Source organism: Metopolophium dirhodum, chromosome 1, assembly GCF_019925205.1.
Source record: "Metopolophium dirhodum isolate CAU chromosome 1, ASM1992520v1, whole genome shotgun sequence".
Taxonomy (NCBI): domain Eukaryota; kingdom Metazoa; phylum Arthropoda; class Insecta; order Hemiptera; family Aphididae; genus Metopolophium; species Metopolophium dirhodum.
Window position 1 is genome coordinate 122873469 of NC_083560.1, and position 27668 is coordinate 122901136.

The window sequence follows — 27668 nt, forward strand, 5'->3', positions numbered from 1 at the left end:
ATGACGAATGAGCGTCGAATGTACGTATTGGCAGAATTGTTCATTGCGAACTCTCGGTAGGTGAGTACCTATACCTTGAAAAGACTTATTAAAACGGCCCGCGACGTAGATTCCCCGAGGTGACGCGCAGTGCACACCGCTCGCACCTCGGCAATCCACGCAAGGTCTCCGTCGGCGGCGGCTAGTCGTGCTCCGTATCCGCCGCACTGGAACCGGTTTCACGATAATGATTAATAATAATAATTTATATTTTAGCTCGTTATGAACATAATAATGAATTATTGAATAATATTAAATAGGTATTATATTTTCCGAACCCACAGAATCACCACGGATGGGTACTACGTCATAGCATATATAAGTGTATAATACACATCATGTTATTATAGCTTGTATGTATTAGTATTATCAATAATAATAATTTGTTTGGATGACCTTTAGAAATCCTGTTATCCGTGCATAATAATATAATACTATAAAATAACATAATTTATTAAAATTAATATACATTCCGCGGTCACCGGTCTGCCGGCGAGGTGCGCTTAGTAGCGAGACGTCATCGAGCGCGATATGGATGGGTGGGGGAAGACGAGCGGCGCGCGCAGGTCTCCCCCGAATACGCGATACGAGGACCGGACTGCCGCCACCGGTTTTCCGCGTTTTCGCGTTTTCTGTACTCTCGTGCACATTCGCGCCCATCACACCCGTTCCACCGTGCGTTTGCGTAGGACGACATCGCGCCCCTCTCCATCCCCCGGACAGCCACCGTCGGTGTTTCTTGTCGACTACTGTCGAAATCGAAAATAATTGTTTTCACATTTCCCCCGATCCGGCTGTCCGGCGCAGTCCAGACGATTTTTTTTTGCACACGATATTATAATATTAATAATACTGTTCGTCCGTCCGTCGCGTTTGCGTTTGCGTCTTCGCGCTGTTGACTGTTCCTTGGCTAGTACTTCGTACGGCAGGCGCGCCGAACATTTCCGAATAGGATCGACGCCGTTCCGGTTGACATGTCAGGCCCGACCCTCAAGAGACTTTCGGCGCCGCCGGTGAGTGATGTAGTCGTAGCCCGTAGGGGACAGTTACCTATTGTGAATGAATATAGATCATTTGTATATATATATATAAATCATAAGTACCACCTGGCTGACCGTTGTAGTAATTAGCAGTTGCAGTTTTTAGTGAAACCGGTTGATAGGTATACTGCAGTTTTCACTGCAACGGGCAGTGGCGTGACGAACTTCATTAACTTATGAGGCACAATAATTTATATTAGTAATTATAAATACTTATATAAATAACTACGTATTTACTTGAATGGTACTGACTACTGAGAATGATTGGCTTAGTCTTAGTGTGTACTTAATAAATTATTTATTATATGTGAAATGTCCCTAGTCTCCAGGACACCAACCACCCTTTAATCTGAGGCACGTGCCTCAAATAAAGTCCTTCGTCACGCCACTGGCAACGGGCAACCGGTTGTTGTGGGTGGGTGGCGATCTGTGTTTCTCCTGTAGGGATTTTATTAGCAGTTATTGAACAATGTTGGTGTCTATTGCCAGACTTTGTACGTTGGGACTCGATTGGCCATTCGATTTCCATTTAAATTGGTAATTGATTTCAATAGTGAGTCATGCGAGGTAAATGCTACAGGGTATGCACTTGAGGTCGGAAAAAAAACTAAAAATACCTTTATATAAGTAGCCTAGTTCACTCCATTCTCTTGTAATATATTATCTATATATTATATACATAATTTTGTACATGGCTTATATGAAAATGAGAAATATTATAATTCAGACAACCTGGTAGGTTCTTAAAAAAGGTATCTAAAAAATAAAACTACTCAATAGTAGTCAACACTCATGTATTAAATATATACTATATAATAAAGTATATTGTTAGAGCTTATCGTGCTGACTTTTAAACTAAAACTTGATAGTCAAGTAGCATTCTATTGGGTCTATAAATAGTCAGCAGTCTTACGCCTGCATGGGCCATAACAGCGAAGGCAGCATTGTGCCTAGGTAGTGAATTAAGAACTTTCGATTATAATATATGCCATTTCAAAGACTGATCGCCATATTCGTTATATTTACCAAATATTTCACAAAAATGTGCATCCGATTCAGATATTGGGCCTGAAAAATTAAAAATTTCCCAAACTTTTCTAAAAAAAACGCAGTAGATACTACGGCAGTAGATAGCTTCAGAAAATACTGGATAAAATTAATAGTGATACCCTGAACTGTTTTCACGTTATTAGCTAACTGTAGAAGTTACTAAGTGCAGTGACGTGTGCAAGATTTTCCAATGGGGGATGGGGGTGCTTGAAAACTAATTACAATTTTATTTTATCCAGCCTAATAATTTTAGACGTTTAGGTTAGGTATTTAAAAATGTTTATACAACTTCAACTTCTCAACTTTTCTAGTAGAAAAAATGCTCTGATTTTAAATTTCGATAGGTAGAGGTTAAGAGATAGAAAGCTTAAATATGTATTACAAAAGTTTTTATTATAGCTTAAAATATATTAACGATATACATAGCCATGGTTATTTTATATAAGCATTTAAGATCAAATTTTGACAAAACTACAGTTAATTTGTAGTTCAAAACGTATAATATATTAAATTTGTATATCAAAGGCTTGACAATTGAATAGATTAAGGTCTTTGATACAAGTAGTTCATACTTTGACAAAAAATTAATGATCATTTTAGGAAAATTGGTATGCAAATACAATGTTTTTGGAAAAATGAATTCGTTAGTAAGAAGTGTATGAATTTATGTCCTGCTTACTAGTTGACGACAGTTCAAACTTGATACATATTTAAAAAAAAAGTAATAATAATACGGCAATGGTGAGGGAGCTTCAGTCCGTTAGCCCCCCCTCCCTGCGTACGTCACTGACTAAGTGCATAATCAATGATAATATGTATAGTCTAAAGACGTCCGAAGTGTACGAAACAACATAAAGTAGACATACGCGACTATATACGAGTAAAAAACTCCTAGATAAATCGTAATATTATAATGATTTTTATAGTTAATAATAAATATCCTTTTTACTTTCATTGTATCAATAATGTATTGCTGATAAATAAACAGTAAGCACGCGTTGAAATAAAAACCAAAAAAGCAATACATTTTTTATTGTTAAATTTCTTTAAGTGCACTGCTGTTCTAACTCACTGATTTTCCAGATTTTACACAGAATATTTATATTGAAAATAAAAATATGAAAATAATATATAGTTAAATAAGTTGAATGTATCATCAAGAATATCAATACAATCAAATTTCAAAATATAACTTATAAGGTAAAAGGCTATAAAGTAATTATTTGGGTTTCGTATAAAATTACTTACATTAGCTAGGTAGGGTATATAATATCATTGAGTATACATTGTAGTAAAATTTTAAATATTGAAGTGTCCATATCGGTATTTAATATAATATTATATTATAAATTATAAACACTATATAAATATTAGGTACTATCCTACCATTTTTTTATATTTTTTTTTTATTGTTGGTTTAGTAGCTTCTATGTTATAATTTATGAAGTTTAAAATAAAATAATATACTATACATATTTTTTTTTACTTTTTATTCATTTTTTTTTTTTGATCTTAAGCCCGGCATCTATGGCCATTAGCTCTATTGGTTTTGTAGGTTTTAATGTCAGTAGGGGGGCACGTGTGCGAATATACATATTTTATACAATTATATAACATATAAAGCTTAAAATAATACATGATATTTTTCAATCGAGTTACCAAAATTATAAAACCGTAAGAACACTGACAAATGTAACTGCTATGGCATGTTAGATAATATCTAGTTGAGAAAAAAACCTAATAATAACGATTATTATTTTAAATATAATATATTTGTACAGGAAAATAATGAATTTATATAATGGTATGTAAAAAAATTAAGTACATAATATCATAAACATAACAAGAATTAAATTAAACACTGAATATGATCTACAATTTACATAAACAATATTAAAACAATGCTATAGTAGTATGGTATAAATTAAGTAGGTACAATTAATGATGTATCGGGAAGTCAGCTATCTCTTGTGATTTCTGTTTAATTGTGGAACCAACTAAAATTAAAAATACATTAATGTATATTTTACCTAAATGTGTTATAAGTATATTATGTATACTAATACGCTTCGTCACAGTTCACATTAACACATTCATTATAATAAACTCAAGAGAAATAAAAACATTTAATTTTAAGTAGCTATAGGTAGTTTTATATATTTATAATGAGTTTTTAAATTTCATACAGTAAAATATTATAAATATTAGATAGTTTATACCTATTTTTAGTTTTTTAGGCTTGGTCAAAATTCTTGAAAATATATTACAATATTACTCATAAGTTGCACTTGTAGATATTTTAAAATATTGAAAATGCCTATGTTCAACATTTTATAAGCGTTTGAAGTTTAAATGTTGTTAATATTCGTAAAAATAACGAAAATTTAATAATTGTTTTGTTGTTAAGAACTCAAACAATTTTTAAAAATGTTAAACTAAAAATCAATAAGATTAAAATTAGTTTTTCACGAGAAAAAACGTATGAAATTATCTATTAATTATAATTAATATTCGAGTTCATTTATATAATGTATACAATAATTAATAATAATATAATATAATAATTTATATAGTTTATTTTATTTTATATTAGGTTATAATAATATTATCATTTGGACTTTGTCACTCTTACCCTATTCCTTGGCTGACGTTCAGCGGCGGCCGTTTTATCCGAAGCTAATCACTGGTAATAATAATGGAGGTACTTCATTAGAAATGAACAACAAAAATAAAAATGCAATGTGAAATAAAAATTAAACCAATAAACAACACGTATACAGAGCAGATCAAGTGATTATACTTGATTACTTTTAAATAATATTTTCTACTTAACTATTGAAATCGAAATTGACTACATTATGAATGATAGATACAATGATGGATTCACAATGCCTAAAAACAAAAATCGAGGAAGTCGATCATGTTTTTTTGGTACTATTGAAAAACGAATAGATAAAAATATAAAAGATACTTATAATTTTCACTAAATTTTTATAATATTTTTGTCTATGCATCTATGCATTACAGGTTTCATGATTATTTTTGCACTATTTATTTAGGTATAATAAATGTTCTAGTTTTATAGTTTTTTATAAAAATTATTGTTGATAAATAAGTTTTTGCTTGGTTAAAAATTTTGAAAATGTACTACAAGGTTCCTGATAAGTTTTTGTCGATCGAATTATATCTACAATAATTTTTTATGAGCTTCTGAAGTTAAAATAATAAAATATTGATAAAAATATGGAAATTCATCAATATCATGAAAATTTTAAAATTATCCTATAGCTATAAACTCAATAAAATTTTTCTTTTTTTTATGAGCGTGTGAAGTACGAATTTCTACGGCATTGGATATTCACCCATCGAATAATTCTTTCTCCAAGAACAAAGTTTGATATTTGGTTGTAAATTGTAATTAACAAATCACCGTAGTTACTTGAAATTTTTACTAAATTTTGAACTATTAATAAATATTTATGACTTTCTATTATTTTAATTCTTTTCCACTCATAGCAATAAAAACAATTTTTGCTCTATCAAAATTCTTGAAAATGGAATAACAAGGTTTCTTGTATGTTTATATTGTAGTCATTAACAAATATTAATACATAAGCAAGTCATTTTTTTATAATCATTTGAAGTTCAAATTTAGACAAAATTACATATTAAACAAAGAATAACGATTTTAATTATTTTGATGTAATTCAAAAACATTATTCGTGGGGACTTAAAACCTTCACGTATATTATACATTTTAGTATACGTAATGATATTTTTAAAATTTTTAGATTTATTTTAATCTATTTGGTACCTTTATTTATACCAATATTCAATGAACCTGTTCACACTGTTCTGCAGTTAGGTGGTATTGACTCAAAAGTTATACCTAACAATCATATAATATGATATAAAATATATACACTACCTACCTGTTGTAATAATTAAATATTAATCTTATATTATAAAATATGTAATGTTTGCTGAAAAATTTAAATCGATTAACGTAATTACAACCATATGATTAGTATGACCATATTATTACGAGAAAGCAAAGAAAATTTGCAGTTAAATAATGAAGTTTGAAAATACAATAATCTAATTTGAAATTGTACGTAAAAGTGCATGGTGTAGTTTTCAAATCATTTTGAACAATATCACAGAGTTATAGCCAATTTAACTAGAAATTATTGGAGAGTATTATCAACATTTTATTAGATAATCCAAACAGAAATACTCAGCTATACGCCGTGTAAAAAAAAAACGCTAAGTATAAAAAAAACGGCTCTAAAAGTTGTGATATAATTTTATGAGTAGCTAAGTCTTTGAATTATAGGTAAATATAGTTAATGTTTAAATAATCTGCTAAAAAATTGAACTTGGCTTGTCAACTTTAAAACACTGGATTACCCGATTACACTACCTACTTCAATGATGGTAGACTATAATATTATTATAATATACACATTATGATATAGTATTTTTTAATTTTTAACTTAAGTCGTCTAGCTAAGTTCAATTTTTTAGCAAATTTTTTTACATAAATGATATCAGCTATTGTTCAAAGACTTGGTTACTTATAAAATGATAACGAAATTTTTAGAGCCGTTTTTTATTATATTTAGCTTTTTTCACACGGAGTATGGCAGAGTGTTTTTGTTGGGATACTAATTACACTAATAATATTATATATTTATGTTTCATAAATCATAGTCCTCATTGGTTATCACTTATCAATTTATAATTTATAAATCAATACTATACTTACTATAGGTTAGGTATGTATTGTAAATGCACTATATATTTACACAGATACAGTTACTATAGTACCTACGAGTAGTGAGTAAATATAGGGCATATAGACTCTAATCTATACATCTTACTAGTCAACTATCAAAACAACTATATTATTGTAATATTCACATTTAATATAATACTATGGTTGTTTTTTTTCATAATTAACGTCATTATCGGTTTCTTTATGTAGGTACCTACTTATTATTATTATTGTCTGTGTCGTATACTTATTAATTATGTGTTATAGACATGTTATGAGCTAATGACTTTTATATAATTTATTTTAGTAATTTAGTATACCATTCTGGAATTCTACACTTATACATTTATTTTGTTACTAAAAATTAAAATAGATTTTAGATATATTACGAGTATATTAGTATTGTTTTTACTTTTCACAGCAGACAAACAAAAAAAAAAGGTGGATAAGTGGATGTCGCTCTGCTGTACAGTAGGTTACAAGTGGGTCACTGTAATGGATGGTGTTAAATTTGAATTCAATGATATAATATCATTGTATAAGAAAAACGATTCTGAGCAAAAACTGTCAGTCAGCCCATGATATTACCAAGTATATTTGATGATATTATTGTGAATAAAGTAATTCATATATAACCTATTTACGTGGAGCCTTGTTTTAAATTTTCAATCCTTAGCCATAAAAGTTAAAAATTAATAAATTTTTAACTACAAAATAATTATAAATTATAAATTTGATAAATGTTGTCAAAATTTGAACTTTAAATGCTTATAAATAAAAACTGTGACTAAGGATTTTTAATTTTTTTCATCTGCCTTTGAAACAATAACCTAGGAGCCTTCTATTAAATTTTCAAGCTTTTTTACTCAACAGATAAATTTTTATTGATATTAATTATAGAAAAAAAAACTAAAAAAATTGAAAACTGACAATGGCCGTAAACAGCTCAAAAAGAGTCAAAATATTTTGTAAATTTTATGGTGTATAGAAAATGCTAATATAAACATTAGTCAAAATTTCATGTCTCTACGGTCATTTGTTTTAGAGTTACACCAAAAACCAAAATCGATTTTCTCGAAAACAGATTTTGCGTAAAAATTCCCGTTTTTCCTTAATTTTTCTTTTATTTTTCACGTCGCTTGTGAAAACTACTGGGAAATTTTTACTTTTGACCCCCCAAAGTACCAACTAGATTCACTTTCCTATCAGAAAAGTTACTATTGAAGAAAATCCAAGCACTTTTACTGTCCTAAAAGGTGATGACAGACACAAAAATAAAAAAAAAAATAAAAAAAAAATAAAAAAAAAAAATAAAAAAAAAACACACATCATTGTAGAATCAATACATTCATCGCTTCGCTCAGAATCTAAAATTGTATTCATGTAATAGTTTTTATGGCACATTGAAATACAATTGTTGGTTTTGTTTGCCTAGTAAAGTACAAAAGAATAAAAATTACCATTACATTATGAACTTGGTATTAAATTGTATATAATTTAAATTTTATTACCCGTAATACAAAATTCTTTAAATCTCCCAGGCACTTTGTATTTTGCCTTAGTTCGTTCATTGTTAGAATACGGATCAATAGTCAATAATTTTGGTAGGATGATGTTAGACGTTAATATCAAAATACCGTTTAATGATACTATTTGTTTTCTCTACCTGACCAATGGGAAAAATAGATAATTTTAGTCACATCCAATGTTGTATTGTTAGATTTAATATTAAGGTAAATTAATCTATTATCAAACTTGAAGTTAAGAAAATTATCTATGTTGGTAAGTCGGTTTTTTATGATATTTAAATTTTAATGTAAGTTATGGTTACCTAAAATATTACAATTTAAAAATGCTAATATACCACAGAACTACAGAAAAATTCAAGTATCAGAGAAAATCTAACCTTTAAACACAGATAATGTTCTTAACTTTAATTTTTAAGTCTGATAACAATTCACTCTAAATTAACTACTCAAAGTTCTACTAACCGCGAATTTAATATTTTCTTTTGGGTCAGAGAGATAAAACAATTAGTTAACTGTTATTCTCTTAAACACTATATAATATTGATATAAGAAAAGTGTATTCAAAACCCAAATTATAGGTGCATAAACATTTAGGTATATAAACATCAAGAACACATCTAAAAATGTAATTATATAAATGTTTAAAATATTTTAAAAATCGTCAAAAATTATTTATTTTACTTTTTTAACAATAAAAAGTTTACTTCCAAAAAAGTTTCACAATTGTCTTCAAACGCAGTGACGTTTTAGTAGCAGGATCTCCCCGTTCTTCTTTAGTTCTTTCAATTATCAATCTAGTAGAGTAGAAATGCATTTTCAAAATAAATATGAATATTTTATCTAGATTTAGCAGTTATCGATAATAGTTTTTTTTGTATTTAACATTACGTGATCTCTTGTTTCCGGATCAATAACAATTCCGAGTTGTTGATAGTTTTCTGAATGTATCCGTGTCTACTGTTTATTTAATACTTATTTTGTATGCGAATGTGTTATTGTTCCAAGTTGGTTTTATTTTATTTTAAATTTTAAATAAGTTACACAATTGTAGTTTTTGACATTCATAAAATCAAAGTTCTGACTAAAGTAGTGGGTACCTACTTAATTCTTATTTTTTACAAATTGTACAATTTTAGAATTAGGTACAGTTCTTAAACTATTAATTCAAGGGTGTCCCATCATACTCAATTATAAAAATGACAGGTATCGCATTAGACAAAAAATGTATTTGTGAGTCACGTAGTCACGTACACATACTATAAATTTAATTTCAAAATGGTAAAATTTAATAAGGAAAATAAAAAAATGTGATATATAAAATGACTCTAAATTTTTTTTAAAAAATTACAATAGGAACACTAAACATAAAACACATGCATTAAAAATGTACGGACAGTTTTATTTTTTTTTTTAAATTCATATAAGTAAGAAAAATTATGATTAAAAAAGGTGGGTAAGTGGATGTTTGAAATTTGAATTCAATGATATAATATTCAGCCTATGATATTACCAAGTATATTTGATGATATTATTGTGAATCAAGTAATTTATATATAACCTATTTACGTGGAGCCTTGTTTTCAATTTTCAATCCTTAGCTATAAAAGTTAAACATTTTATACATTTTTAACTACAAAATAATTATTACATTTTAAATTTGATAAATTTTAAGCAATTAAACTTTAATGCTTATAAAATAAAATTGTGCCCATGTATTTTTAATATTTTCAACTTCTATTGTAACAATATATCAGGAGCCTTGCATTACATTTTCACGCTTTTTTACCCAACAAATAAAATTTTATTGATATTAATAGAAAAAAAAACTAAAAAAATTTAAAACTGACAATGTCCGTAAACAGCTCAAAAAGAGTCAAATTATTTTTAACATTTTATCGTGTATAGAAAATGCTAATATAAACATTCAGTGAAATTTTCAATTATCTACAGTCATTTGTTTTTTTAATTACAATAAAATAAGAAAATCGTTACGTGAGAAATCGGGTGAATATCAAATGTTGTAAAAATATGAATTTCAAACGCTCATAAAAATTTAATTTGACTTTCTTGTAGACATTTTTTTTTTGATATAACTAGACAAACTTATGGATAATCTTGTATTATATAATATTTTTCTCAAGAACTGATTTTGCGTAAAAATTCCCGTTTTTCCTTAATTTTCATTTTGTTTTTCCGGTCGCTTTTGAAAACTATTGGGAATTTTAAATTTTGACTTCCGAAAAGTACCAACTAGATTTACTTTTCCATCGAACAAGATACTGAAGTTGAAAATCGAAGCATTATTTCGACTACTAATCGTGTACACAGACACAAAAATAAAAAAAACACACATCATTGTAAAATCAATACATTCATCGCTCCGCTCAGAATCTAAAAAAAAATTTCCACGTTGTAGCCAGTACTCAGTAGGTAACTTTTTTTTTTTCAATTGTATTAAATTAATTTGACAATTAATTTTTAAATTAAACTGTGTTTTTGAATGTTTGCATAATATCGTAGTCCTTTACTATAACCATATTATGCAAAATTTGATGAAAAATTAATTTTGTACCAAAATAAATTCGGTATCAATAGTGTTGCATCTTAAAATATTAAAATGATAACTAAAACTACTCCTCTCAGAATCTGAAATTAGTACGGTTTATGGTTTGCACATTAAAAAATGAATAATTATAATAATATGTGAAATGGTGAAAGTATGCACAATTTAATTTATGTTACCTACAAATTTGTGATATTTTTGAATGCGTAGCGTTTGGCTAAGTCCATTGATGAAAAACCTGTATAATGCAAATTATATTGAATTTTAATTTCAAATGGAAAGACAATCTGACAATCTACTGAAATATTATGGTCACGCTCGTTCTGGAGACGAAATTTAAACGACCAACAATAATCTTGTACCTATACCGCTATTACTAGTATATCAGTTTAATATGTTTTCGTACATATTATAGAACATAAGAACATTAGCATACCAGGCCATACCTTATGAGGACCTTGTATTAAATTTTCAAGCTTTTTCACCCAACGAATACAATATTATTGATATTTATAGAATGAAAAACTAAAAAAAAATTCAAATTTCAAATATCTATAAATAACTAAAAACAATTCAAAATATTTCGAAAATTGTATTATGTATAGAATGGATAAAATAAACATTTGATGAAAATTTCAATTACCTACGGTTATTAGTTTTTGAATAACGAAAAAATAAGAAAATCGTTGCATGAAAATTTGTTAACTTACGGGTGAATTTCCAATATCTAACTTCAAACGCTCGTAAAAAATGTAATATTTTAATATTTTGTATCACTAACACACAATAAAGACAATTATAATCGAAGAACGGTTCGCTAATTACTAAATCTCGATAGTATAAATCGATATGATATTAATGATTAATACAAAATGAAACTGTTTCAAGTCACACCGAAGTTTCAATAGTCGCCCTGATTGACCTATTTAACCAATTATTATCAGTGAGAACTTTTAATAATAGAATAACATCAGACCAAATTTCCTATTCGTACTTTGTACATAGCATAATTTCCAATGGTTGTTGAATGGTCATTTACTTACCTATTTAATATTCTAACAATTGGATTGATGTTGATAGATCTAAATTTAATGTAATTGTATGATTTATACATGCATATAAAGTACCATAGTACCTATTCAAAAGTGTGAGTCATCACATATGTTTTTATTGAAAAGTGATTAATATTATCAACTACTCAAACTCTTAAGTCACGATTCATAACATATTTGCTGTTTGAATATATATTATTTTAAAAGAGAGAGAATTAGATAGTACCTATTGCAAATCGTTCTATGTACCTACTTCTAATTAAATATCAACAGTACAAGTATTTAAATATTAATAATAAAGTCATTATTTTTCTATAAATGGAGAATTTATGTGTAGAGAAATTCCCCGCTAAATTATTGGTATTAAATCATAATATAAGTCTTCAGAGACTGAAGAGTTTAAAAAATGTTATATGCACCTATAGTAATTTGTGTTTATCAAAATTATAAAAATGTTTTTTGCAAAATTTTAATTTTTTCGACTGTAAATAATTTACTATAACAATAAATATATAAAAAAAATTAAATTAATACAATTAATAACAAGAATAACTTAGTTATGCTATTACTTGTTTTGCCCTTGAAAACTACGGAAATGTGGAGTCAGATACGATTACCTGTGTCTGTGTCATAACGTGTGTGTATGGATAATTTGTATATTAAACACAGATTGTTTTCAAGATAAAGATACCAGCTGCTGTCTGTAATTTAAAAAATATATAAATTATTAATTATAATTTGTCAGAAACGTTCTTTTATTTTTATCTTATATGGTCATTATGTTACTTAAATGTTGATATAATTATCAGTATTCTGTTTAAATTATTTCTTATTTTGTTTTGACTTGGATACCTACTAAAAATTACTTCTGATAATTGTGGTCTGTACATTTTCTCATTGATATGCATGATAGGAGTATCTAGGTCTTTAAGTTAAGGGGTAAGGGAAGACGGCTTGAGACAGGCCCGTAGTCGGACCAAATCTTCAGGTGGGGCAAACCAACATAACATACCACTACATACAAACATTTAATATTTGTTGGGGGGGGGGGGAGATTATTTCCAGGAAGGGCAATGCTCCTTTCCCGGTGGCTACGGGCCAGGCTATTTTATATTGAATATTATATAATATAATATATATAAATAAACAAATTTAAAGTTTATTCAAAACAAAATTTTGAGTTTTGACTTAAAAGTTCAAACATGCACTTGTACCGTCAACATGTGTGTTGACTAGACATTTTTTCGGGGGGCGGATAAAATAATAGTTGGGGGAGTTAGTTTGAGGTTTATCCATTGGCGCAAATTGCGGGAGGGCAAGGGGCAAGGTTAAGATTTCCTAATTGTTGCCTACCACACCCCACAAAAAAAACTAAAGACTACACAATTACAAAATTTTTTTATAGGTTTTGTAGTACTATAAAAGCCTAATTAGAATCCAGTATGGTCTAAGCTTTGTATCAGCAAATCTCAAATACTATTTATTTATCTTTTGGATGTCCTGCCTATAACGTAGTGTATATATATATGTTGTTTTGGAATAAATATACATTTCAAGATCATAGACAGGAAATATTAAATCAAACTTTGAGGAAACCGATAACCATCAACCATGTGAGGGCGTTCTCTATTTCTGCCTTTGGGAAACCAAAATAACATTTAGGCCAATTCCCAATATTAGCACTTTTGTTATAGTATTCAGTTACTCGAGCAGGGGAGTACCGAAGTATATAGAAAGCATAAGTATTGGGGGCCAAAGTTTGTAGTTTGGCCAACTCTAAAAATTAATCCGGGCCAACTTGTTTTTATTACCTATCTTGTTGGAGTTGTTTTTATTATATAAGTTTTTTTTTATATACCTAAAAAATTCAAATTGTTATACTTATTATGAAAAAAAATATCCACTCATTAGTCATTAACATTAATTAGGTTAGGTACCTATCCAAATATTATATGGGGCCATACTAATAAATTTTGTGAATAATTGCGTTACAATAATAAATAGGTAATAATTAATGAATTTGTATAATATCAAGAAACATACTTTATCTTCAATAGTATACGATAGAAATTAATTGTTTTGTTTTCCTGGTTTGTAGTTATCTGTATTGTTGTCTGTCACACTGCTGTTACAAGTGACAGTGACTGTAGTTTCTGGTCAAGAAGAATATGTGACAAAGCCAGATCTCGATAATGCAATTTTGGAAGTGTTTCCTACACCTCCAACTCCATCACCGCCATCGGATCGGTGTATATGTGTACCGTACTATTTGTGCAGAAACAAGACTATTAATACAGATGGTGAAGGATTAATAGACATTAGGTATGTCTTATCACTATAATTTTATATTTATATGACTAACATTACATGGAATATTCGAACTGTGGTCTTTGGTGTGATTTCACATTTTAACACCATTCGATGTTTTATGGATTGCAAACGGTCATACCATTAGTAATTCGATAAATATATCGATCGCTATATGAAGAACAAAATTACATACTTTTGTAAAAAACAATGTTCTCAGACATGAAAGTGTGGCATATTGTATCCGTGTGGGAGTTATACGTTATGATAGGCGTGCACGCACACAAATATATATATAATATTATTATGAGAACAATTATATTTACAAAGCATACCGCAACTACACAGCTAGTAGGTATGCAAGTAAACTTCATATTATATTTAACCTATATATTGAACTATATAGTCGGTATCGAAGTTTTACCCGGTATGTGTTGTCTCCGTCTTACTGACTCATAACATGTCAAATTGTGGGTTCATAAGAATCCATTTTGATTCGTTTGTTTAAATTTGTTGATTTTGAGTACGATTTTGATTATGATGAAAGTTAATTTTTGTAAGGGGGTTAGAAATTTTAAATACACTTTATAAGAATAAAATTCTTCAATCTTCTACTTCAATATTTTTTCTGATAGGAAAGTGAATCTACTTGGTACTTGGGAGGGTAAAAAGTAAAAAAAGGTGGGTAAGTGGATGTCGCTCTGCTGTACAGTAGGTTACAAGTGGGTCACTCTAATGGCTGGTGTTAAATTTGAATTCAATGATATAATATCATTGTATAAGAAAAACGATTCTGAGCGAAAACGGTTTGTCAGCCTATGATATTACCAAGTATATTTGATGATAATATTGTGAATAAAGTAATTTATATATAACCTATTTACGTGGAGCCTTGTTTTAAATTTTCTATGCTTTTTATTAGCTATAAAAGTTGAACATTTTATAAATTTTTAACTACAAAATAATTATTAAATTTTAAATTTGATAAATTTTAAACATTTAAACTTTAAATGCTTATAAAAAAAAATTGTGCTTATGTATTTTTAATATTTTTCAACTGCTATTGTAGAATTATATTAGGAGCCTTTCACGTTTTTTTACACAACAAATAAAATTTTATTGATACGTATAGAATAAAAAACTAAAAAAATTGAAAACTGACAATGTCCGTAAACAGCTCAAAAAGAGTCAAATTATTTTCAACATTTTATGGTGTATAGAAAATGCTAATAAAAACTTTCAGTGAAATTTTCATGTATCTAAAGTCATACGTTTTTTAATTACAACAAAATAAGAAAATCGTTACATGAGTACTCAAATGAATATCAAAATATGAATTTCAAACGCTCATAAAAATTTAATTTGACTTTCTTGTAGACATTTTTTTTTGATAAAGGTAGACAAACTTATAGATAATTTTGTACTACATTTTCAAATCTTAGATTTAAAAAAAAAAAAATTTATGAATTCTCAACTCAAAATAATTTGCTAATTTTCGTGATTTTTCCGTATTTTGTCAAGATTTGAACTTTAAATGATTTTTAATATTTTTCAATTGTATATTGATTAGCAGAATCTAAAATAGATTATTACGCAAAACTAGTTTTAAACTTTTAGATTTTGAGCGTAGCGCGAATGAATGTATTGTATTTACAATGATGTGTGTTTTTTTTCCGTCATCAACATTCGGGGCAGTAAAAATGCTAAAATCTTCAATATCAGTACTTTTTTTGATATAAAAAGAATGTAGTTGATGCGTTTGGGAGGTCAAAATTGAACTTCCCAGTAGTTTTAGAAAGCGTCAGTAAAAATAAAAAAAAGGGGGAAAAATGGTAATTTTTACGCAAAACTAATTTTTGAAAAAATCGATTTTATTTTTTTGGTGTAACTCAAAAACTAAAACCGCAGACACTTGACATTTGCACCAAATGTTTATATTAGAATTTTTCATATAAGGTAAAATATTTTGACCGTCTTTGAGCTATTCGTAGCTTTGAAAAATTATTTGAATTTTGTACATTTTTTTAAAATTATTCTCGATAAACACTTTTTTACTTAGTAAAAAAGCTTGAATTTTTAATGCTGGTTCCTCATAAGTTCTTTTAGTGGAAGTTCAAAAATATTAAAGTTACAAAGGCACAATTATTTTTATATGCATCAAAATCTTGAAAATGTTCAAATTATTTTTCAGTTAGATATGCAAAAAAGTTTTGTTTTCCATAGCTAACATTAGAAAGTTTAATAGAATAATCCCCACAAAGTTTTCTATCTCAAATAAAAAAAAAGTTTACCAGAGAGTAACAATAATTTTTTTGTCACGCCTGCGCCGAAAGTTTAGTTTTCGATGACGGCTGAAGTGTTTGAAAGCGATGTTTTTCCGTCCATCGGGCGGTAAAGTGGGAATCCCCAAAAGTACCGGGCGGTAGAGTGGAAATCGTCAAAAGTGCCGGGCGGTAAAATGGAAATCCCCAAAAGTACTGAGCTCAGGTATCACGGGTATTCTCTGAACAGACACTAAAATCTATACTACGGTCCTCATAAAACATAAACGTTTGGTTACATCTTATATTCATATTATAACCTCCTTGCATGACGCGTAAACATTTTTTTTTCATGAAATTGTTTTTGTATAATAATTTGGTCGATGCATAGATCTCCGCATAATGCATTACCTTTGCCTTGATTACATTTGTTTATATTAATATAATAATTATTATTTATACTGAAATCTTACCACGGTCCTTACAAAACATAAGCTTTTGCCTTTTGGTTACACCTTATATTCATATTATAACCTCCATGCATGACGCTTAAAATAAATAAAACCAAATAGTTTCTTTCATAAAATATTATTTTCGTAGAATAGTCTGGTTGTTGCATAGATCCTAGCCTGAATTACCTTTGCCGCGATGACGCGATCAATGAACGCTGCAGAGGCGTGACAAAAAATAGTATGTGTGACTCGTGCGGGAAGGCAATTTCAGTCTTGGGCGAAATGCGGACCTCGCCTACAGCTCGTGCCGCACACGTCGCACGTGACTGAAATAGCTCACTTCTCGGCCTTGCCACACAATATACTATTATGAGTGTTTGAATTTAACATTTTTACAATATTGTATTTTAAACTAACGAATTCCAATTAATCGATTTTTGGTATTTTTATTGTAATTCAAAAAACGAATAACCGTAGACACTTGAAATTTTCACTATAATATGTTAAAATGACAATTTTTCATACATGGTACAATTTTCAAACTATTTTTACTCTTGTTAAACTAATATAGCCATGATATTTGTTTTAAATTTACAAATTATTTTTCAGTTGAAATTAATAAAAGTTTTTCTTTTCATAGCTAACATAAGAAATTTTAATAGAAGATTCCCCACAAATTGTTCTGTTTTAAACAAAAAAAAAGTTTACCACAAAGTTACGCTATTTATATCCATGAGGTATTTTGATTTTATTAATTTTTTTTTAATTATTAAATTTGATTATTTATACAAGCATGCTAGGATAACACAACGTCTTCGCTCAGAATCGTTTATTATGGTTTATTATTAAATTCAAATATCACGCATCCGTTACAATGACTTACTCGACAACTACTGTACAGTATAAATTGTCCACCTTTTTTATTTTTTTATATTAAAACAAAGAATATTGATTTTAGTTATTTTATTATATTTGAAAAATATTATTATTAGGGACTTGGAATTTTGTATATATTATATGCGCAATGACATTTTACCAACAAAAAAGTTAATAACAATAATATATACTATTATATTGATTTATAGAAACATACTCAATAACGAGGTACACTCGACAACTATTGTACAGTTGCAGTTTATTACCTACTATCTTGCTTATTAATATTACAGTGCATTTACGTATTAACTGTTATTGCAAGTTAAATAGAAAAAACTTACGTGGGATGCCTTATAATACTCTTATATTTAAATTGTATAATAGCAAATAAGTCAATTCACTCTAATACTAAATATAACAGAGTAAAATGGATTCTTCTAAACGTAAGATTCGATATTATGTTATGCGTTAGTTAGTATATTAAGATCCTATTTAGGGAATTAGAAGAGCGCCTTTTATTATGAGTGGATAGGCAATTACTTTAACGTGTGTGAATGGTAAATTATCATTTATAATCCGTGCGAAAATTATGGCCGTGATAGAACATAGTTTATAATATGAATACAAAACTGATAAACAGTTATCGTTATATTGAATTACTAATTAAAGTCAACTTATATATAAAAACCTGATAAAGTTACACTTCTACATGGAATGATTGGATTTTAACTGTATATAAATATTCATTGGCCTATTTTCTAGGTTATTGTGGAAGTTTAATTCTGAATAACATTTTCATTAAAATAGTTTGAAGTAAATATTCATAATTTGAGAATTTTAATAAATCAAAATAAGAAATTTTGAAATATTATCATAATTGAAATATTAAAAATGTATTCCTAGAATAGGTAATCAATAAAAAAGGCTAATATTAAGCTAACTCAATTTTTTTTAAAATAATATTTAAATTAAATTATACTAAGCAGGCGTAATTTTATCTGGCTTTTATGGTTTTAGTCTAAACTATTAAATAAATACACTGCTTCTAACTACCTTGCTCCTCAAAGAAAACAGGCAACTGAATGTAGTTAAGTAATAAGTATTTTTCAAGGGCATTTATCGTTCTATTAGGCATAAACGAGCATCTTTGCATTTAATCTCCAGGTTTAAAGAAGGTCCGTGTCCTAACTACTTGGAAGTGTGCTGCTACGATCCAATGAAATCGTCTGAGGCTTCAAATATATCTTACGATGAAAAGCGTACGATATGTGGCCAGTGGAACTCTGAAGGCGTAGGATTCAGAATAACTGGACACTCCAATAACGAAGCACAATTCGGCGAGTTCCCTTGGATGATGGCAATTCTTAAATTAGAAGCTAACCAATCTAAAACTTACCTGTGCGGTGGTTCATTGATTCACCCAAACGTCGTGTTGACTGCAGTCCATTGCGTGCATAAGTAATATTTTAACTTATTATTATTATTTATTGTATTTAAAAAGTTTTACTGACACTTGCAAACACTATATTATATTAGTTATTATTAATGCATTGTTTCAACTGATTTGTACTTTCGAAAAGAATAAAATTTGGTATAGTTGCTGTCAACATTTTCTATTTTTAATACATGCTTTTACAAAATAAATCTTAAACGAATATTTCAAAAATTATATTTTATAAAGGATGAAAATAATTAATATTTATCTAAGACTTTCTCAATAGGACAGGAAAATTATTTTCTAAAAAATAACAGTTACAGAATTTAATAAAAAATAAATATTTCATTATAATATTACAAAATAAATTCCTGATTTAGTGATGTATAATCTAATTATCTGACATTTGTGTGTAATCATATCAGTTTGTTTATATAAGTAAATGCTCAATAACCAACCTCATAATTCAGTTAATATTTTGCTCATGTTTAAAATGCATAGCGGGGCATAATCCCGTTTTTACATACTATATAATATAACGTTATTGTATTATTGGTGATAATTAAATGTTTTTTATTTTTCACAAAAGCAAAGACCCGAACGATCTAGTAATTCGTGCTGGCGAATGGGATTCACAAACGGAAAACGAACTGTTACCGTTACAAGACGGTCAGGTTTCGAAAATAATCAAACATGAAAAATACTACGGTGGAGCACTTTTCAACGACGTAGCGCTAGTCATTGTCAGCCAACCGTTCTTACTCAGAGAAAATGTGGGCACTCTCTGTTTGCCCAAACCGAATTACTTGTTCGATAAAGAAAGATGCTACGCCAGTGGTTGGGGCAAAAATGTATTCGGTAAGCATGGTAATTATTAAATAATATAATATATCACCAATGTACATTCCGTGTTGTGATCTGTAAAATATTATTACATTTATTATCTATATGTTTGGTCATTGAGTATAATTGTGTAGAGATGCTGCAATATCTGCGAAAAATGTCTACGCTCGTTTCAGAGGCGAAATCGGAACTCCCAACTTCGTCAACCAGTCGACCTATGGGGGTTTATTACTTTCCACGATGACGGGTTTCATGAACTGTGAGCAAATTACATATTGTTATTTGTTTCATCTTATTTGTTTTTAGATTCTGAGCGTAGCATGAATTACACGTAATTACAAGCGTTGTATTCACAATGACTTTCGTTTTTTATATTTTCTATCATCTACATTAGGGGTATTAAAAATGCTCCAATTTTTGACATCAGCATCTTTTCTGATAGAAAAGCGAATCTAGTTGATGCGTTGGGGAGGTAAAAATTGAAAATTCTCAGTAGTTTTCGAAAGCGAAAAAATTAAAACAATAGTGTTTTTACTTAGTAAAAAAGCTTGAAAATTTAATTCAAGGTCCTCAAAAGATGTTTTAATAGGAGTTCAAAAATATTAAAGATACATATGCATGATTATTAACTTAAATAGAGGTGCGTGATACTGTGCAAAGAAACGTCGCTGAGACGTCATTGATCTAAAATCACCACAGTAAGCAATAATTTTAAAAGTATGTGATCTGTCGCAATAAGGACTTGTAAAAAACTGATTTTGCCTCCCATGCAATTACCAAAAGTGACATTTTTTGTGGATATTGTAGTAGAATTTATAATCAATGTAATTTATAATCGATTAAAAGGATGTCGCACTATAAGAACACGTTCGTAATGCATATTAATTGAACATGAAAAGACACAAAAAGAGACGGTCTCGCATATTCGTCGTAAATGGTAGAATGATTTGTGTTCATTTTTTGGGTATTGATCATTATCGTGTTTATCGTATATTTTTAACGAATGAATACATTTTTTTTTAATTTATAGAATTATCGGTATATGTAGTAACAGATAAGGGATAAGGGTTTTCACCTGTGGTGGCAGCCCAATATAGGTAAGTTCATTATAGATAACAGGTGAACATATAGGTACATATTTAAGTTCCAATACGACGATTTAATAGATATAAAGTAGGTAGTCTATAATATAATTTACAAAAAATATATCTATTTCAATACAGTATTTATAGTATTGTTTATAAGGTTATATACCTACAGTGTATTTTATGTCGTTGTATGCTTGTTATTTTTAATGATTATGGATCGATAATATGGAATTTAAAAACAAAACGAAAAATAGATTTCTTTATTTTCAACTGACAATTTTTTATTACAATTTGTAATCACGCAATAGTACCATCAGTAAAATCAACTTAATTTTTAAATGGTAATAATTATATTTTTTAATGGATTCTGGTAGAGCTTTTTTTTCTGAAAATGCTGATAGTAAAATCGCCAATTTGGTTTGTACAGCTAAATAATTTTTACTGACTACCTACCTATCTTTTTATGCAATTTCGTATCTTTTTATACACTTAAATCGGTAATATAATGACATACTCCACAAAACAATTTGGGATAACTTATCTTACAAAATAGTTGGCAAACATGGTTAATTTATTTTAATCTAATCTTTAATAATAAAATAAGTATCATCATTGTAATTATTATAATCAAAATTAATTGATTTACTTTAGATATTTTAGTTAATTTTCTTGTAATAGCATAAATTTGGATTATTTTTTAGGTGGCTAATGTAATATCTAATGGTACCTATTCGATTATTATTATAATAATATTGAAAATTTGTAATTAACTTTGATTGAAGGTATAACTAATTTAGTTACACTAAACTTATTTTGTAATTATAATTTTGTTCGTTATTGGTCTGACTCTAATACTCATGTCTTAATAAACTTACTCAATATATTTTTTTAATTAATTGAATTTCCAACGTTCAGTTATCATGATTAAAAATAAACCATATATTTATATAAATAGACAATAGTCAATATCAATATAGGTACATAGCTATATTTTGATTGTTTTTTAGGTGGCTTAGGTAATAATGGTATTCAATTATTATTATGATAATATCAGAAATATGTAATTAACTCACATTAAAGAACAATCAAAATGTATGGAATTGTATAAGAAAAATAACTGTGAAGAAAAAAGGCATTTATCCCAAAATCTAATAGTTTTGTTTTGTGGAGTGTGTCAAGAGATTACTGATTTAAATGTATACAAATGTATGTAATTACAACAAAAGATAGTTCAAAAACAAATTATTTAATTCTAGTAAATTACATTTGTACCAATCATTTAAATTAAAACTAGGTATTAATGAATTTATTAAACTTTAGAGGACAGTAGTTAATGAACTAGCGAACCTGCACAATTGAAATTTGACTATCAATATTTTCAGAAACAATGCTTTACCAGAATCCATTAAAAATATAGTTATTATTTAAAAAAATAAAAATTATATTGATGTTGGAATGACTGCGTGCTTAAAAATTTGACTTGATAAAAAAATTTTCATTTAAGAATAATGATTCACGTAATTTTTGGTTTTTTCAACTTTCCATATTATCGATCTATAATCATTAAAAAACCACGCATACAACGACATATTATAAAGCCTGTAAACATCGTATTCAGTGGAGGGGGCTAAGCCCCTTCCCTAGCACCCATCCCCTAGTTGCGCCACTGCATATAGGCTTTACTATGAATAGTGTATTGTGATAGAAATATAGAATAGAGATTACATTACTTCACATAAACTTTCTGAATATTATAAACCTTTAACAATTTACTAGTATACGTACTACTATTTTAGTAATAATAATAATCAGGGCTTTCATTTGAAAAAAAAAATTACGTTTTGTGTTATTTATAATTTTTGCGTTTATCGTTATTTAGAATCAAAACATTATTCAACCTTTGCGTTTATCGTTATTTAGAATTAAAACGTTATCCAAGTTTTGCGTTTATCGTTATTTAAAATAGTGTTAATACCTAATGCTGGTAGGTAATGGCCCGGATACGGAATATAATAATAATCAATTCTTAGATTATTTGCATGAAATAAATGTTTCTACGAAACCAATAGACCTTTTAAATACATATACATTTTAAAATATTTCGTTTTGCGTTATTGGTATTCTATAAATTACGTTTTGCGTTATGTTTTGTTCAATGATATATTAATATATTATAATATATTTTGTTTTACGGTAGTTATTATTTTTTATTATCGCCTTCCGTTATAATAACGTTTACAAATTTCAATCGTTATTTGTCAAATATAACGTTATTATCACGTTTGCAAGCCCTGATAATAGTAATATAATGTAGGTAGGTAGTCTAGATATATTTCAAAATTAAAATTCTTATATATTCCAATTGCCTTTAAAAAAATTAATATCCCAACAAAACTCTTAATGGATAGATTATAAATAGTACCTATACTAATATTAATTACTTATTAGTACTTTCTCGATTATTATCACTTAAAAATTTTAATTGATTTAATCTCAAAAGTTGATTTATTAATCTGTTAATTTGTTTTTACCATAGTAAATGTTAGTGTTAAGTTAACTTGATGATTGATGTTTTGGACACATTTCAGGATTCATATTCAAGGAATTGACTTATTCTTACAGCTTACATGGATATTGCCCAAAACAGCAATCCGACTACTTGTTATGAATCATGAAGTACTTAAATAAATTAACATTTTATTATATCTGTCTTGTGGGAACTTAACTGTGTAAACTATTTTATCATTATGTTAGAACTTACCACAAACAATTTGAAATACATAATATCTAGATACTAATATCTAAACGTCGAGCTCCGTGTAAACCCAAGTTTGTCTTACCAAACCCCAGAGAACTTCACTGGCATTAGGTTATATATTTACAGCGGTCTAACGGAACAGTGGAAGTATGGTACATAATATGTACAATATTATACATATCTATTAGGAAGACATTTAAACATGACATAAATAATATGAGAAAAAACTAATACAATGACATTCTTATATGGACAATTAATATTAAGCACCAATATAGCAGTTAACAAATGTATAGCCAGAGGCGTATTTAAGGGGGGGGGCAAGGGGCATGTGCCATTTACCGTAGTAATTCTTTATTACATACATCAGTTTTAAACGGTAAATGTGAGTTATCAATAATATATGTAGTTTAAATATTTTTATTTGTTTGTGCCCTCCTCTCCACCATTAGACATTTCTAAATACGTCCCTGTGGCCATCATAATATGTACACCTTTAGCGAAACGTTCAGCTCCCCAATAATTAATATTTAAGTGCCATTGGCATTACATTATATATACGTATAATAAATTATGTTTAATTTTTTTTTCTAATTATCGTATAGGTAAATCTGGCGTATATCAAGTAATTTTGAAAAGAATAGATTTGCCAATCGTGCCACGTAGTTCTTGCTTGGCACTGTTAAGAAAGACCAGGTTGGGCATGAACTACAAATTGCACGAGAGTTTCATCTGTGCCGGTGGGGAAATTGGCAAAGATACGTGTCAAGTAAGTGTCTTCTAACATAATATAATATTACACTATCTACGATCTACCTTTATAGTCTATACTGACCATGAGTTTGTTAAAAACGCTTATTTTGATATCAAATAATTATAATTTATTTGTTATTTTAGTAGGTACATATCTAAAAAAAATACTTTTTTACAGATTAACGTATTTTAGAGTAAAATACTCTAGTATAAACCTACCTATAAATTAAAACTTTTTAAAAAATCAATGCGAAATGTTGTAAGTAAATACTTATTGGCAACCAGTATACTTATTACTTGTCAACCAATTCATGAAACAAATTTCTAATAAAACATCTTTCACATAATCACATTGCAAAATAATGCAAATCTCATTAAAATCATGGATCTATAATCTAGTTATAATTTTTTTTTTCTTATAGCTACACAAATTATTTTATTAAAATTAAGTTCTTAAATTTACTATAAATTAACATTACTTATAATCAATTGTATAAACCGTTAGTTTTATCTAATTATTTTGTATAATATTCAGCTTATTTTTTTAATATTTGATACCTACGACCTACCCATATTTAAAAAATGTAACTGTTTGATCTTAAGTCTTTTTTTTTAAATAATAACAGTTGGTTAACAGGTTACACAGTTATCGTTATTGTGTTTTATTTAACCTATCTCTTTCATACTGCTACAGCCATATGTATTATTTTATTACATTATACAGTCACTGTTGAGAAACAAAATGTATACACGATACAGTAGACATTATATTTATACATTATATATATATATATATATATATATATCATTAGTTAAAAAACCAAAATTAACGGATTTTTTAAAAAAATTACTTTTTTAAAAATGTAATAATGACAAATATTTTCTTTTTTATTGTGTATAAATTTGATCTCTTAACTAAGACTAGGTTAAGTGGGTTTTTTTTTCGAACCCATTTTTCTGTATATGATCTCGTATAGATCTTACCTTGTAATATTTGACTAGGTACCTCCCAATATGCGGTTTACAGGCGTTTTATGTTCTACCTAACGTCATAACAACTTAATACTTTATGTATGGTCGTATGGGATTAGAAAAGTGTCACTTATAATGTGTAGCATTAAACATGCACCATTTAATATTTTAATAATACAAATTAGGTATATGTTTCCAAGTCTATTTGCTACGTATTTTCTTGACCTAATGACTAATATTATAATATTGTGTCTATAATATCTTATAAACATATTGTCTTTGTAGGGTGACGGTGGAAGTCCTTTGATGTGTCCAATTGAGAATAGACCACAACAGTTCCATCAAGCCGGAATCGTTGCGTGGGGAATCGGATGCGGTGACGAGACACCCGGCGTGTACGTGGATGTGGCTATGTTCAGAAACTGGATCGATGAGCAGATGATTAAGGAAAATTTTGACATGAGCTTCTATGATCCTGATTACGTTCCACACAATTAAATTTTTCTAATCACTCTTCTTCATATTGACACACACATACCCTACCGGTTCCCACTCACCCTCTTTCTCACTCAATCTCGACTCTTTATCTATCTGTTATCACACCACCCGTCGAATGAAACTAAGGAGACCAGGTTAGGTGGTACATTCGTATTGGAGCGTATTGGTGTGTCAAGTGTATTTATCATTATCATTATTAATTATTGTTATTACAATTATACATATTACCATACCGAGCAAAAATGACGTATAATGAGATATGAGACGCGATTTGCATACGATCTAATTGAAATTTTAGTTTCTTGGTATCTACTTGTACCCGATTTGTAAAAATATACAACAGCAAGAAAAGAGCTGTGCAATATACCTATAATATGATTGACGAATTATTTTCTACATTACCTTTCAAAATAGCCAATAATTAGATCACTCCACCGCAAGGTTCTGCAGTTTTGATAGTCCCCATTCACTGAATATAATTTGTATGTACCTACCTATTCTTATAATATATCGCACATATTATGATTAAATCGGCATAATATCGTCGTTATAAATTGACTAGACTTAATAAATACGATCAGGTCTGATCTTTAGAAAATATTATAGTTTAATCAAACGAATGTAATTATAAATTATCCACAGTTCTATTATTATATTATTTCTATTGAGTTGAAAATATATAGTACCTAAGGTTGCATAATTTATTTAAATGTATAATGCATTTGTGTTGTATTATTGTACTTTTATGAAACAGGCATCATTTGAACTTGAAACTACAAACTACAAGCTAAAATAATGTTGTAGGGTTTAACCTAAATACGAAGTTATGAATACTCAATTTTTTTTAAATTTACTTTGCACTATTCCGTCATTTAAACTAGAAACTATGGAATAAATAATTAAAAATAACAGTAGGTATGAATTATGTTTTGTTTTGTATTTTAATGTGCCTGGGTTGAATATTGTTTGGTCGCAAGTAGAATAATTGCATTTTGTTAAAATGTTATCTTAGTTGTAATTTAATATTTTAATTTAAATGTAATTATGTTTGTTACAACAAAATATATTAATAGAAAAACTATTCAAAAATGATTATCTTATTATTTTTTTTTTAAATTTTATTGACTTAACTATAAGTAAAACTATAATAAATAATATGTTCAGAAAAGTTATCTGTTTTCAAAATTATTTCTAGAATAACTTTCTACGATGTACAAAAACTGAGTGACACTTAAATATTTGAATATATAGACAAATTGCCACTAAGAACAACGTTAAAAATAATATTATAATTTATGACTTATGAGATGTCGGAAAATGAACATATCCGGTTAGGTAAGACCAAGACCATACAATTTGTCTAAGTGGAAGGGTG

The 27668-nt window shown here is 28.1% G+C and overlaps 1 protein-coding gene across 1 annotated transcript; it reads left to right on the forward strand.

Annotated features, from left to right (window-relative positions):
- The first annotated feature begins 543 nt into the window (after positions 1–543).
- LOC132935192 (phenoloxidase-activating factor 2-like) lies at positions 544–27461 on the forward strand. The gene is made up of 6 exons (XM_061001663.1): positions 544–1052; positions 14149–14372; positions 19111–19404; positions 19971–20239; positions 24676–24839; positions 26081–27461. The coding sequence occupies exons 1-6, from the start codon at positions 1014–1016 to the stop codon at positions 26291–26293; spliced, it is 1203 nt and encodes a 400-aa protein (XP_060857646.1). The 5' UTR covers positions 544–1013; the 3' UTR covers positions 26294–27461.
- The last annotated feature ends 207 nt before the right edge of the window (positions 27462–27668 follow it).

Excerpts from the sequence above, each read along its gene's own strand:
- LOC132935192 (XM_061001663.1), top strand. The coding sequence starts at position 1,014 with ATGTCAGGCCCGACCCTCAAGAGACTTTCGGCGCCGCCG. Across the intron at positions 14,373-19,110 it reads GAAGGATTAATAGACATTAG|GTTTAAAGAAGGTCCGTGTC; the intron begins GTATGTCTTATC and ends TTTAATCTCCAG. Across the intron at positions 20,240-24,675 it reads TTGGGGCAAAAATGTATTCG|GTAAATCTGGCGTATATCAA; the intron begins GTAAGCATGGTA and ends ATTATCGTATAG.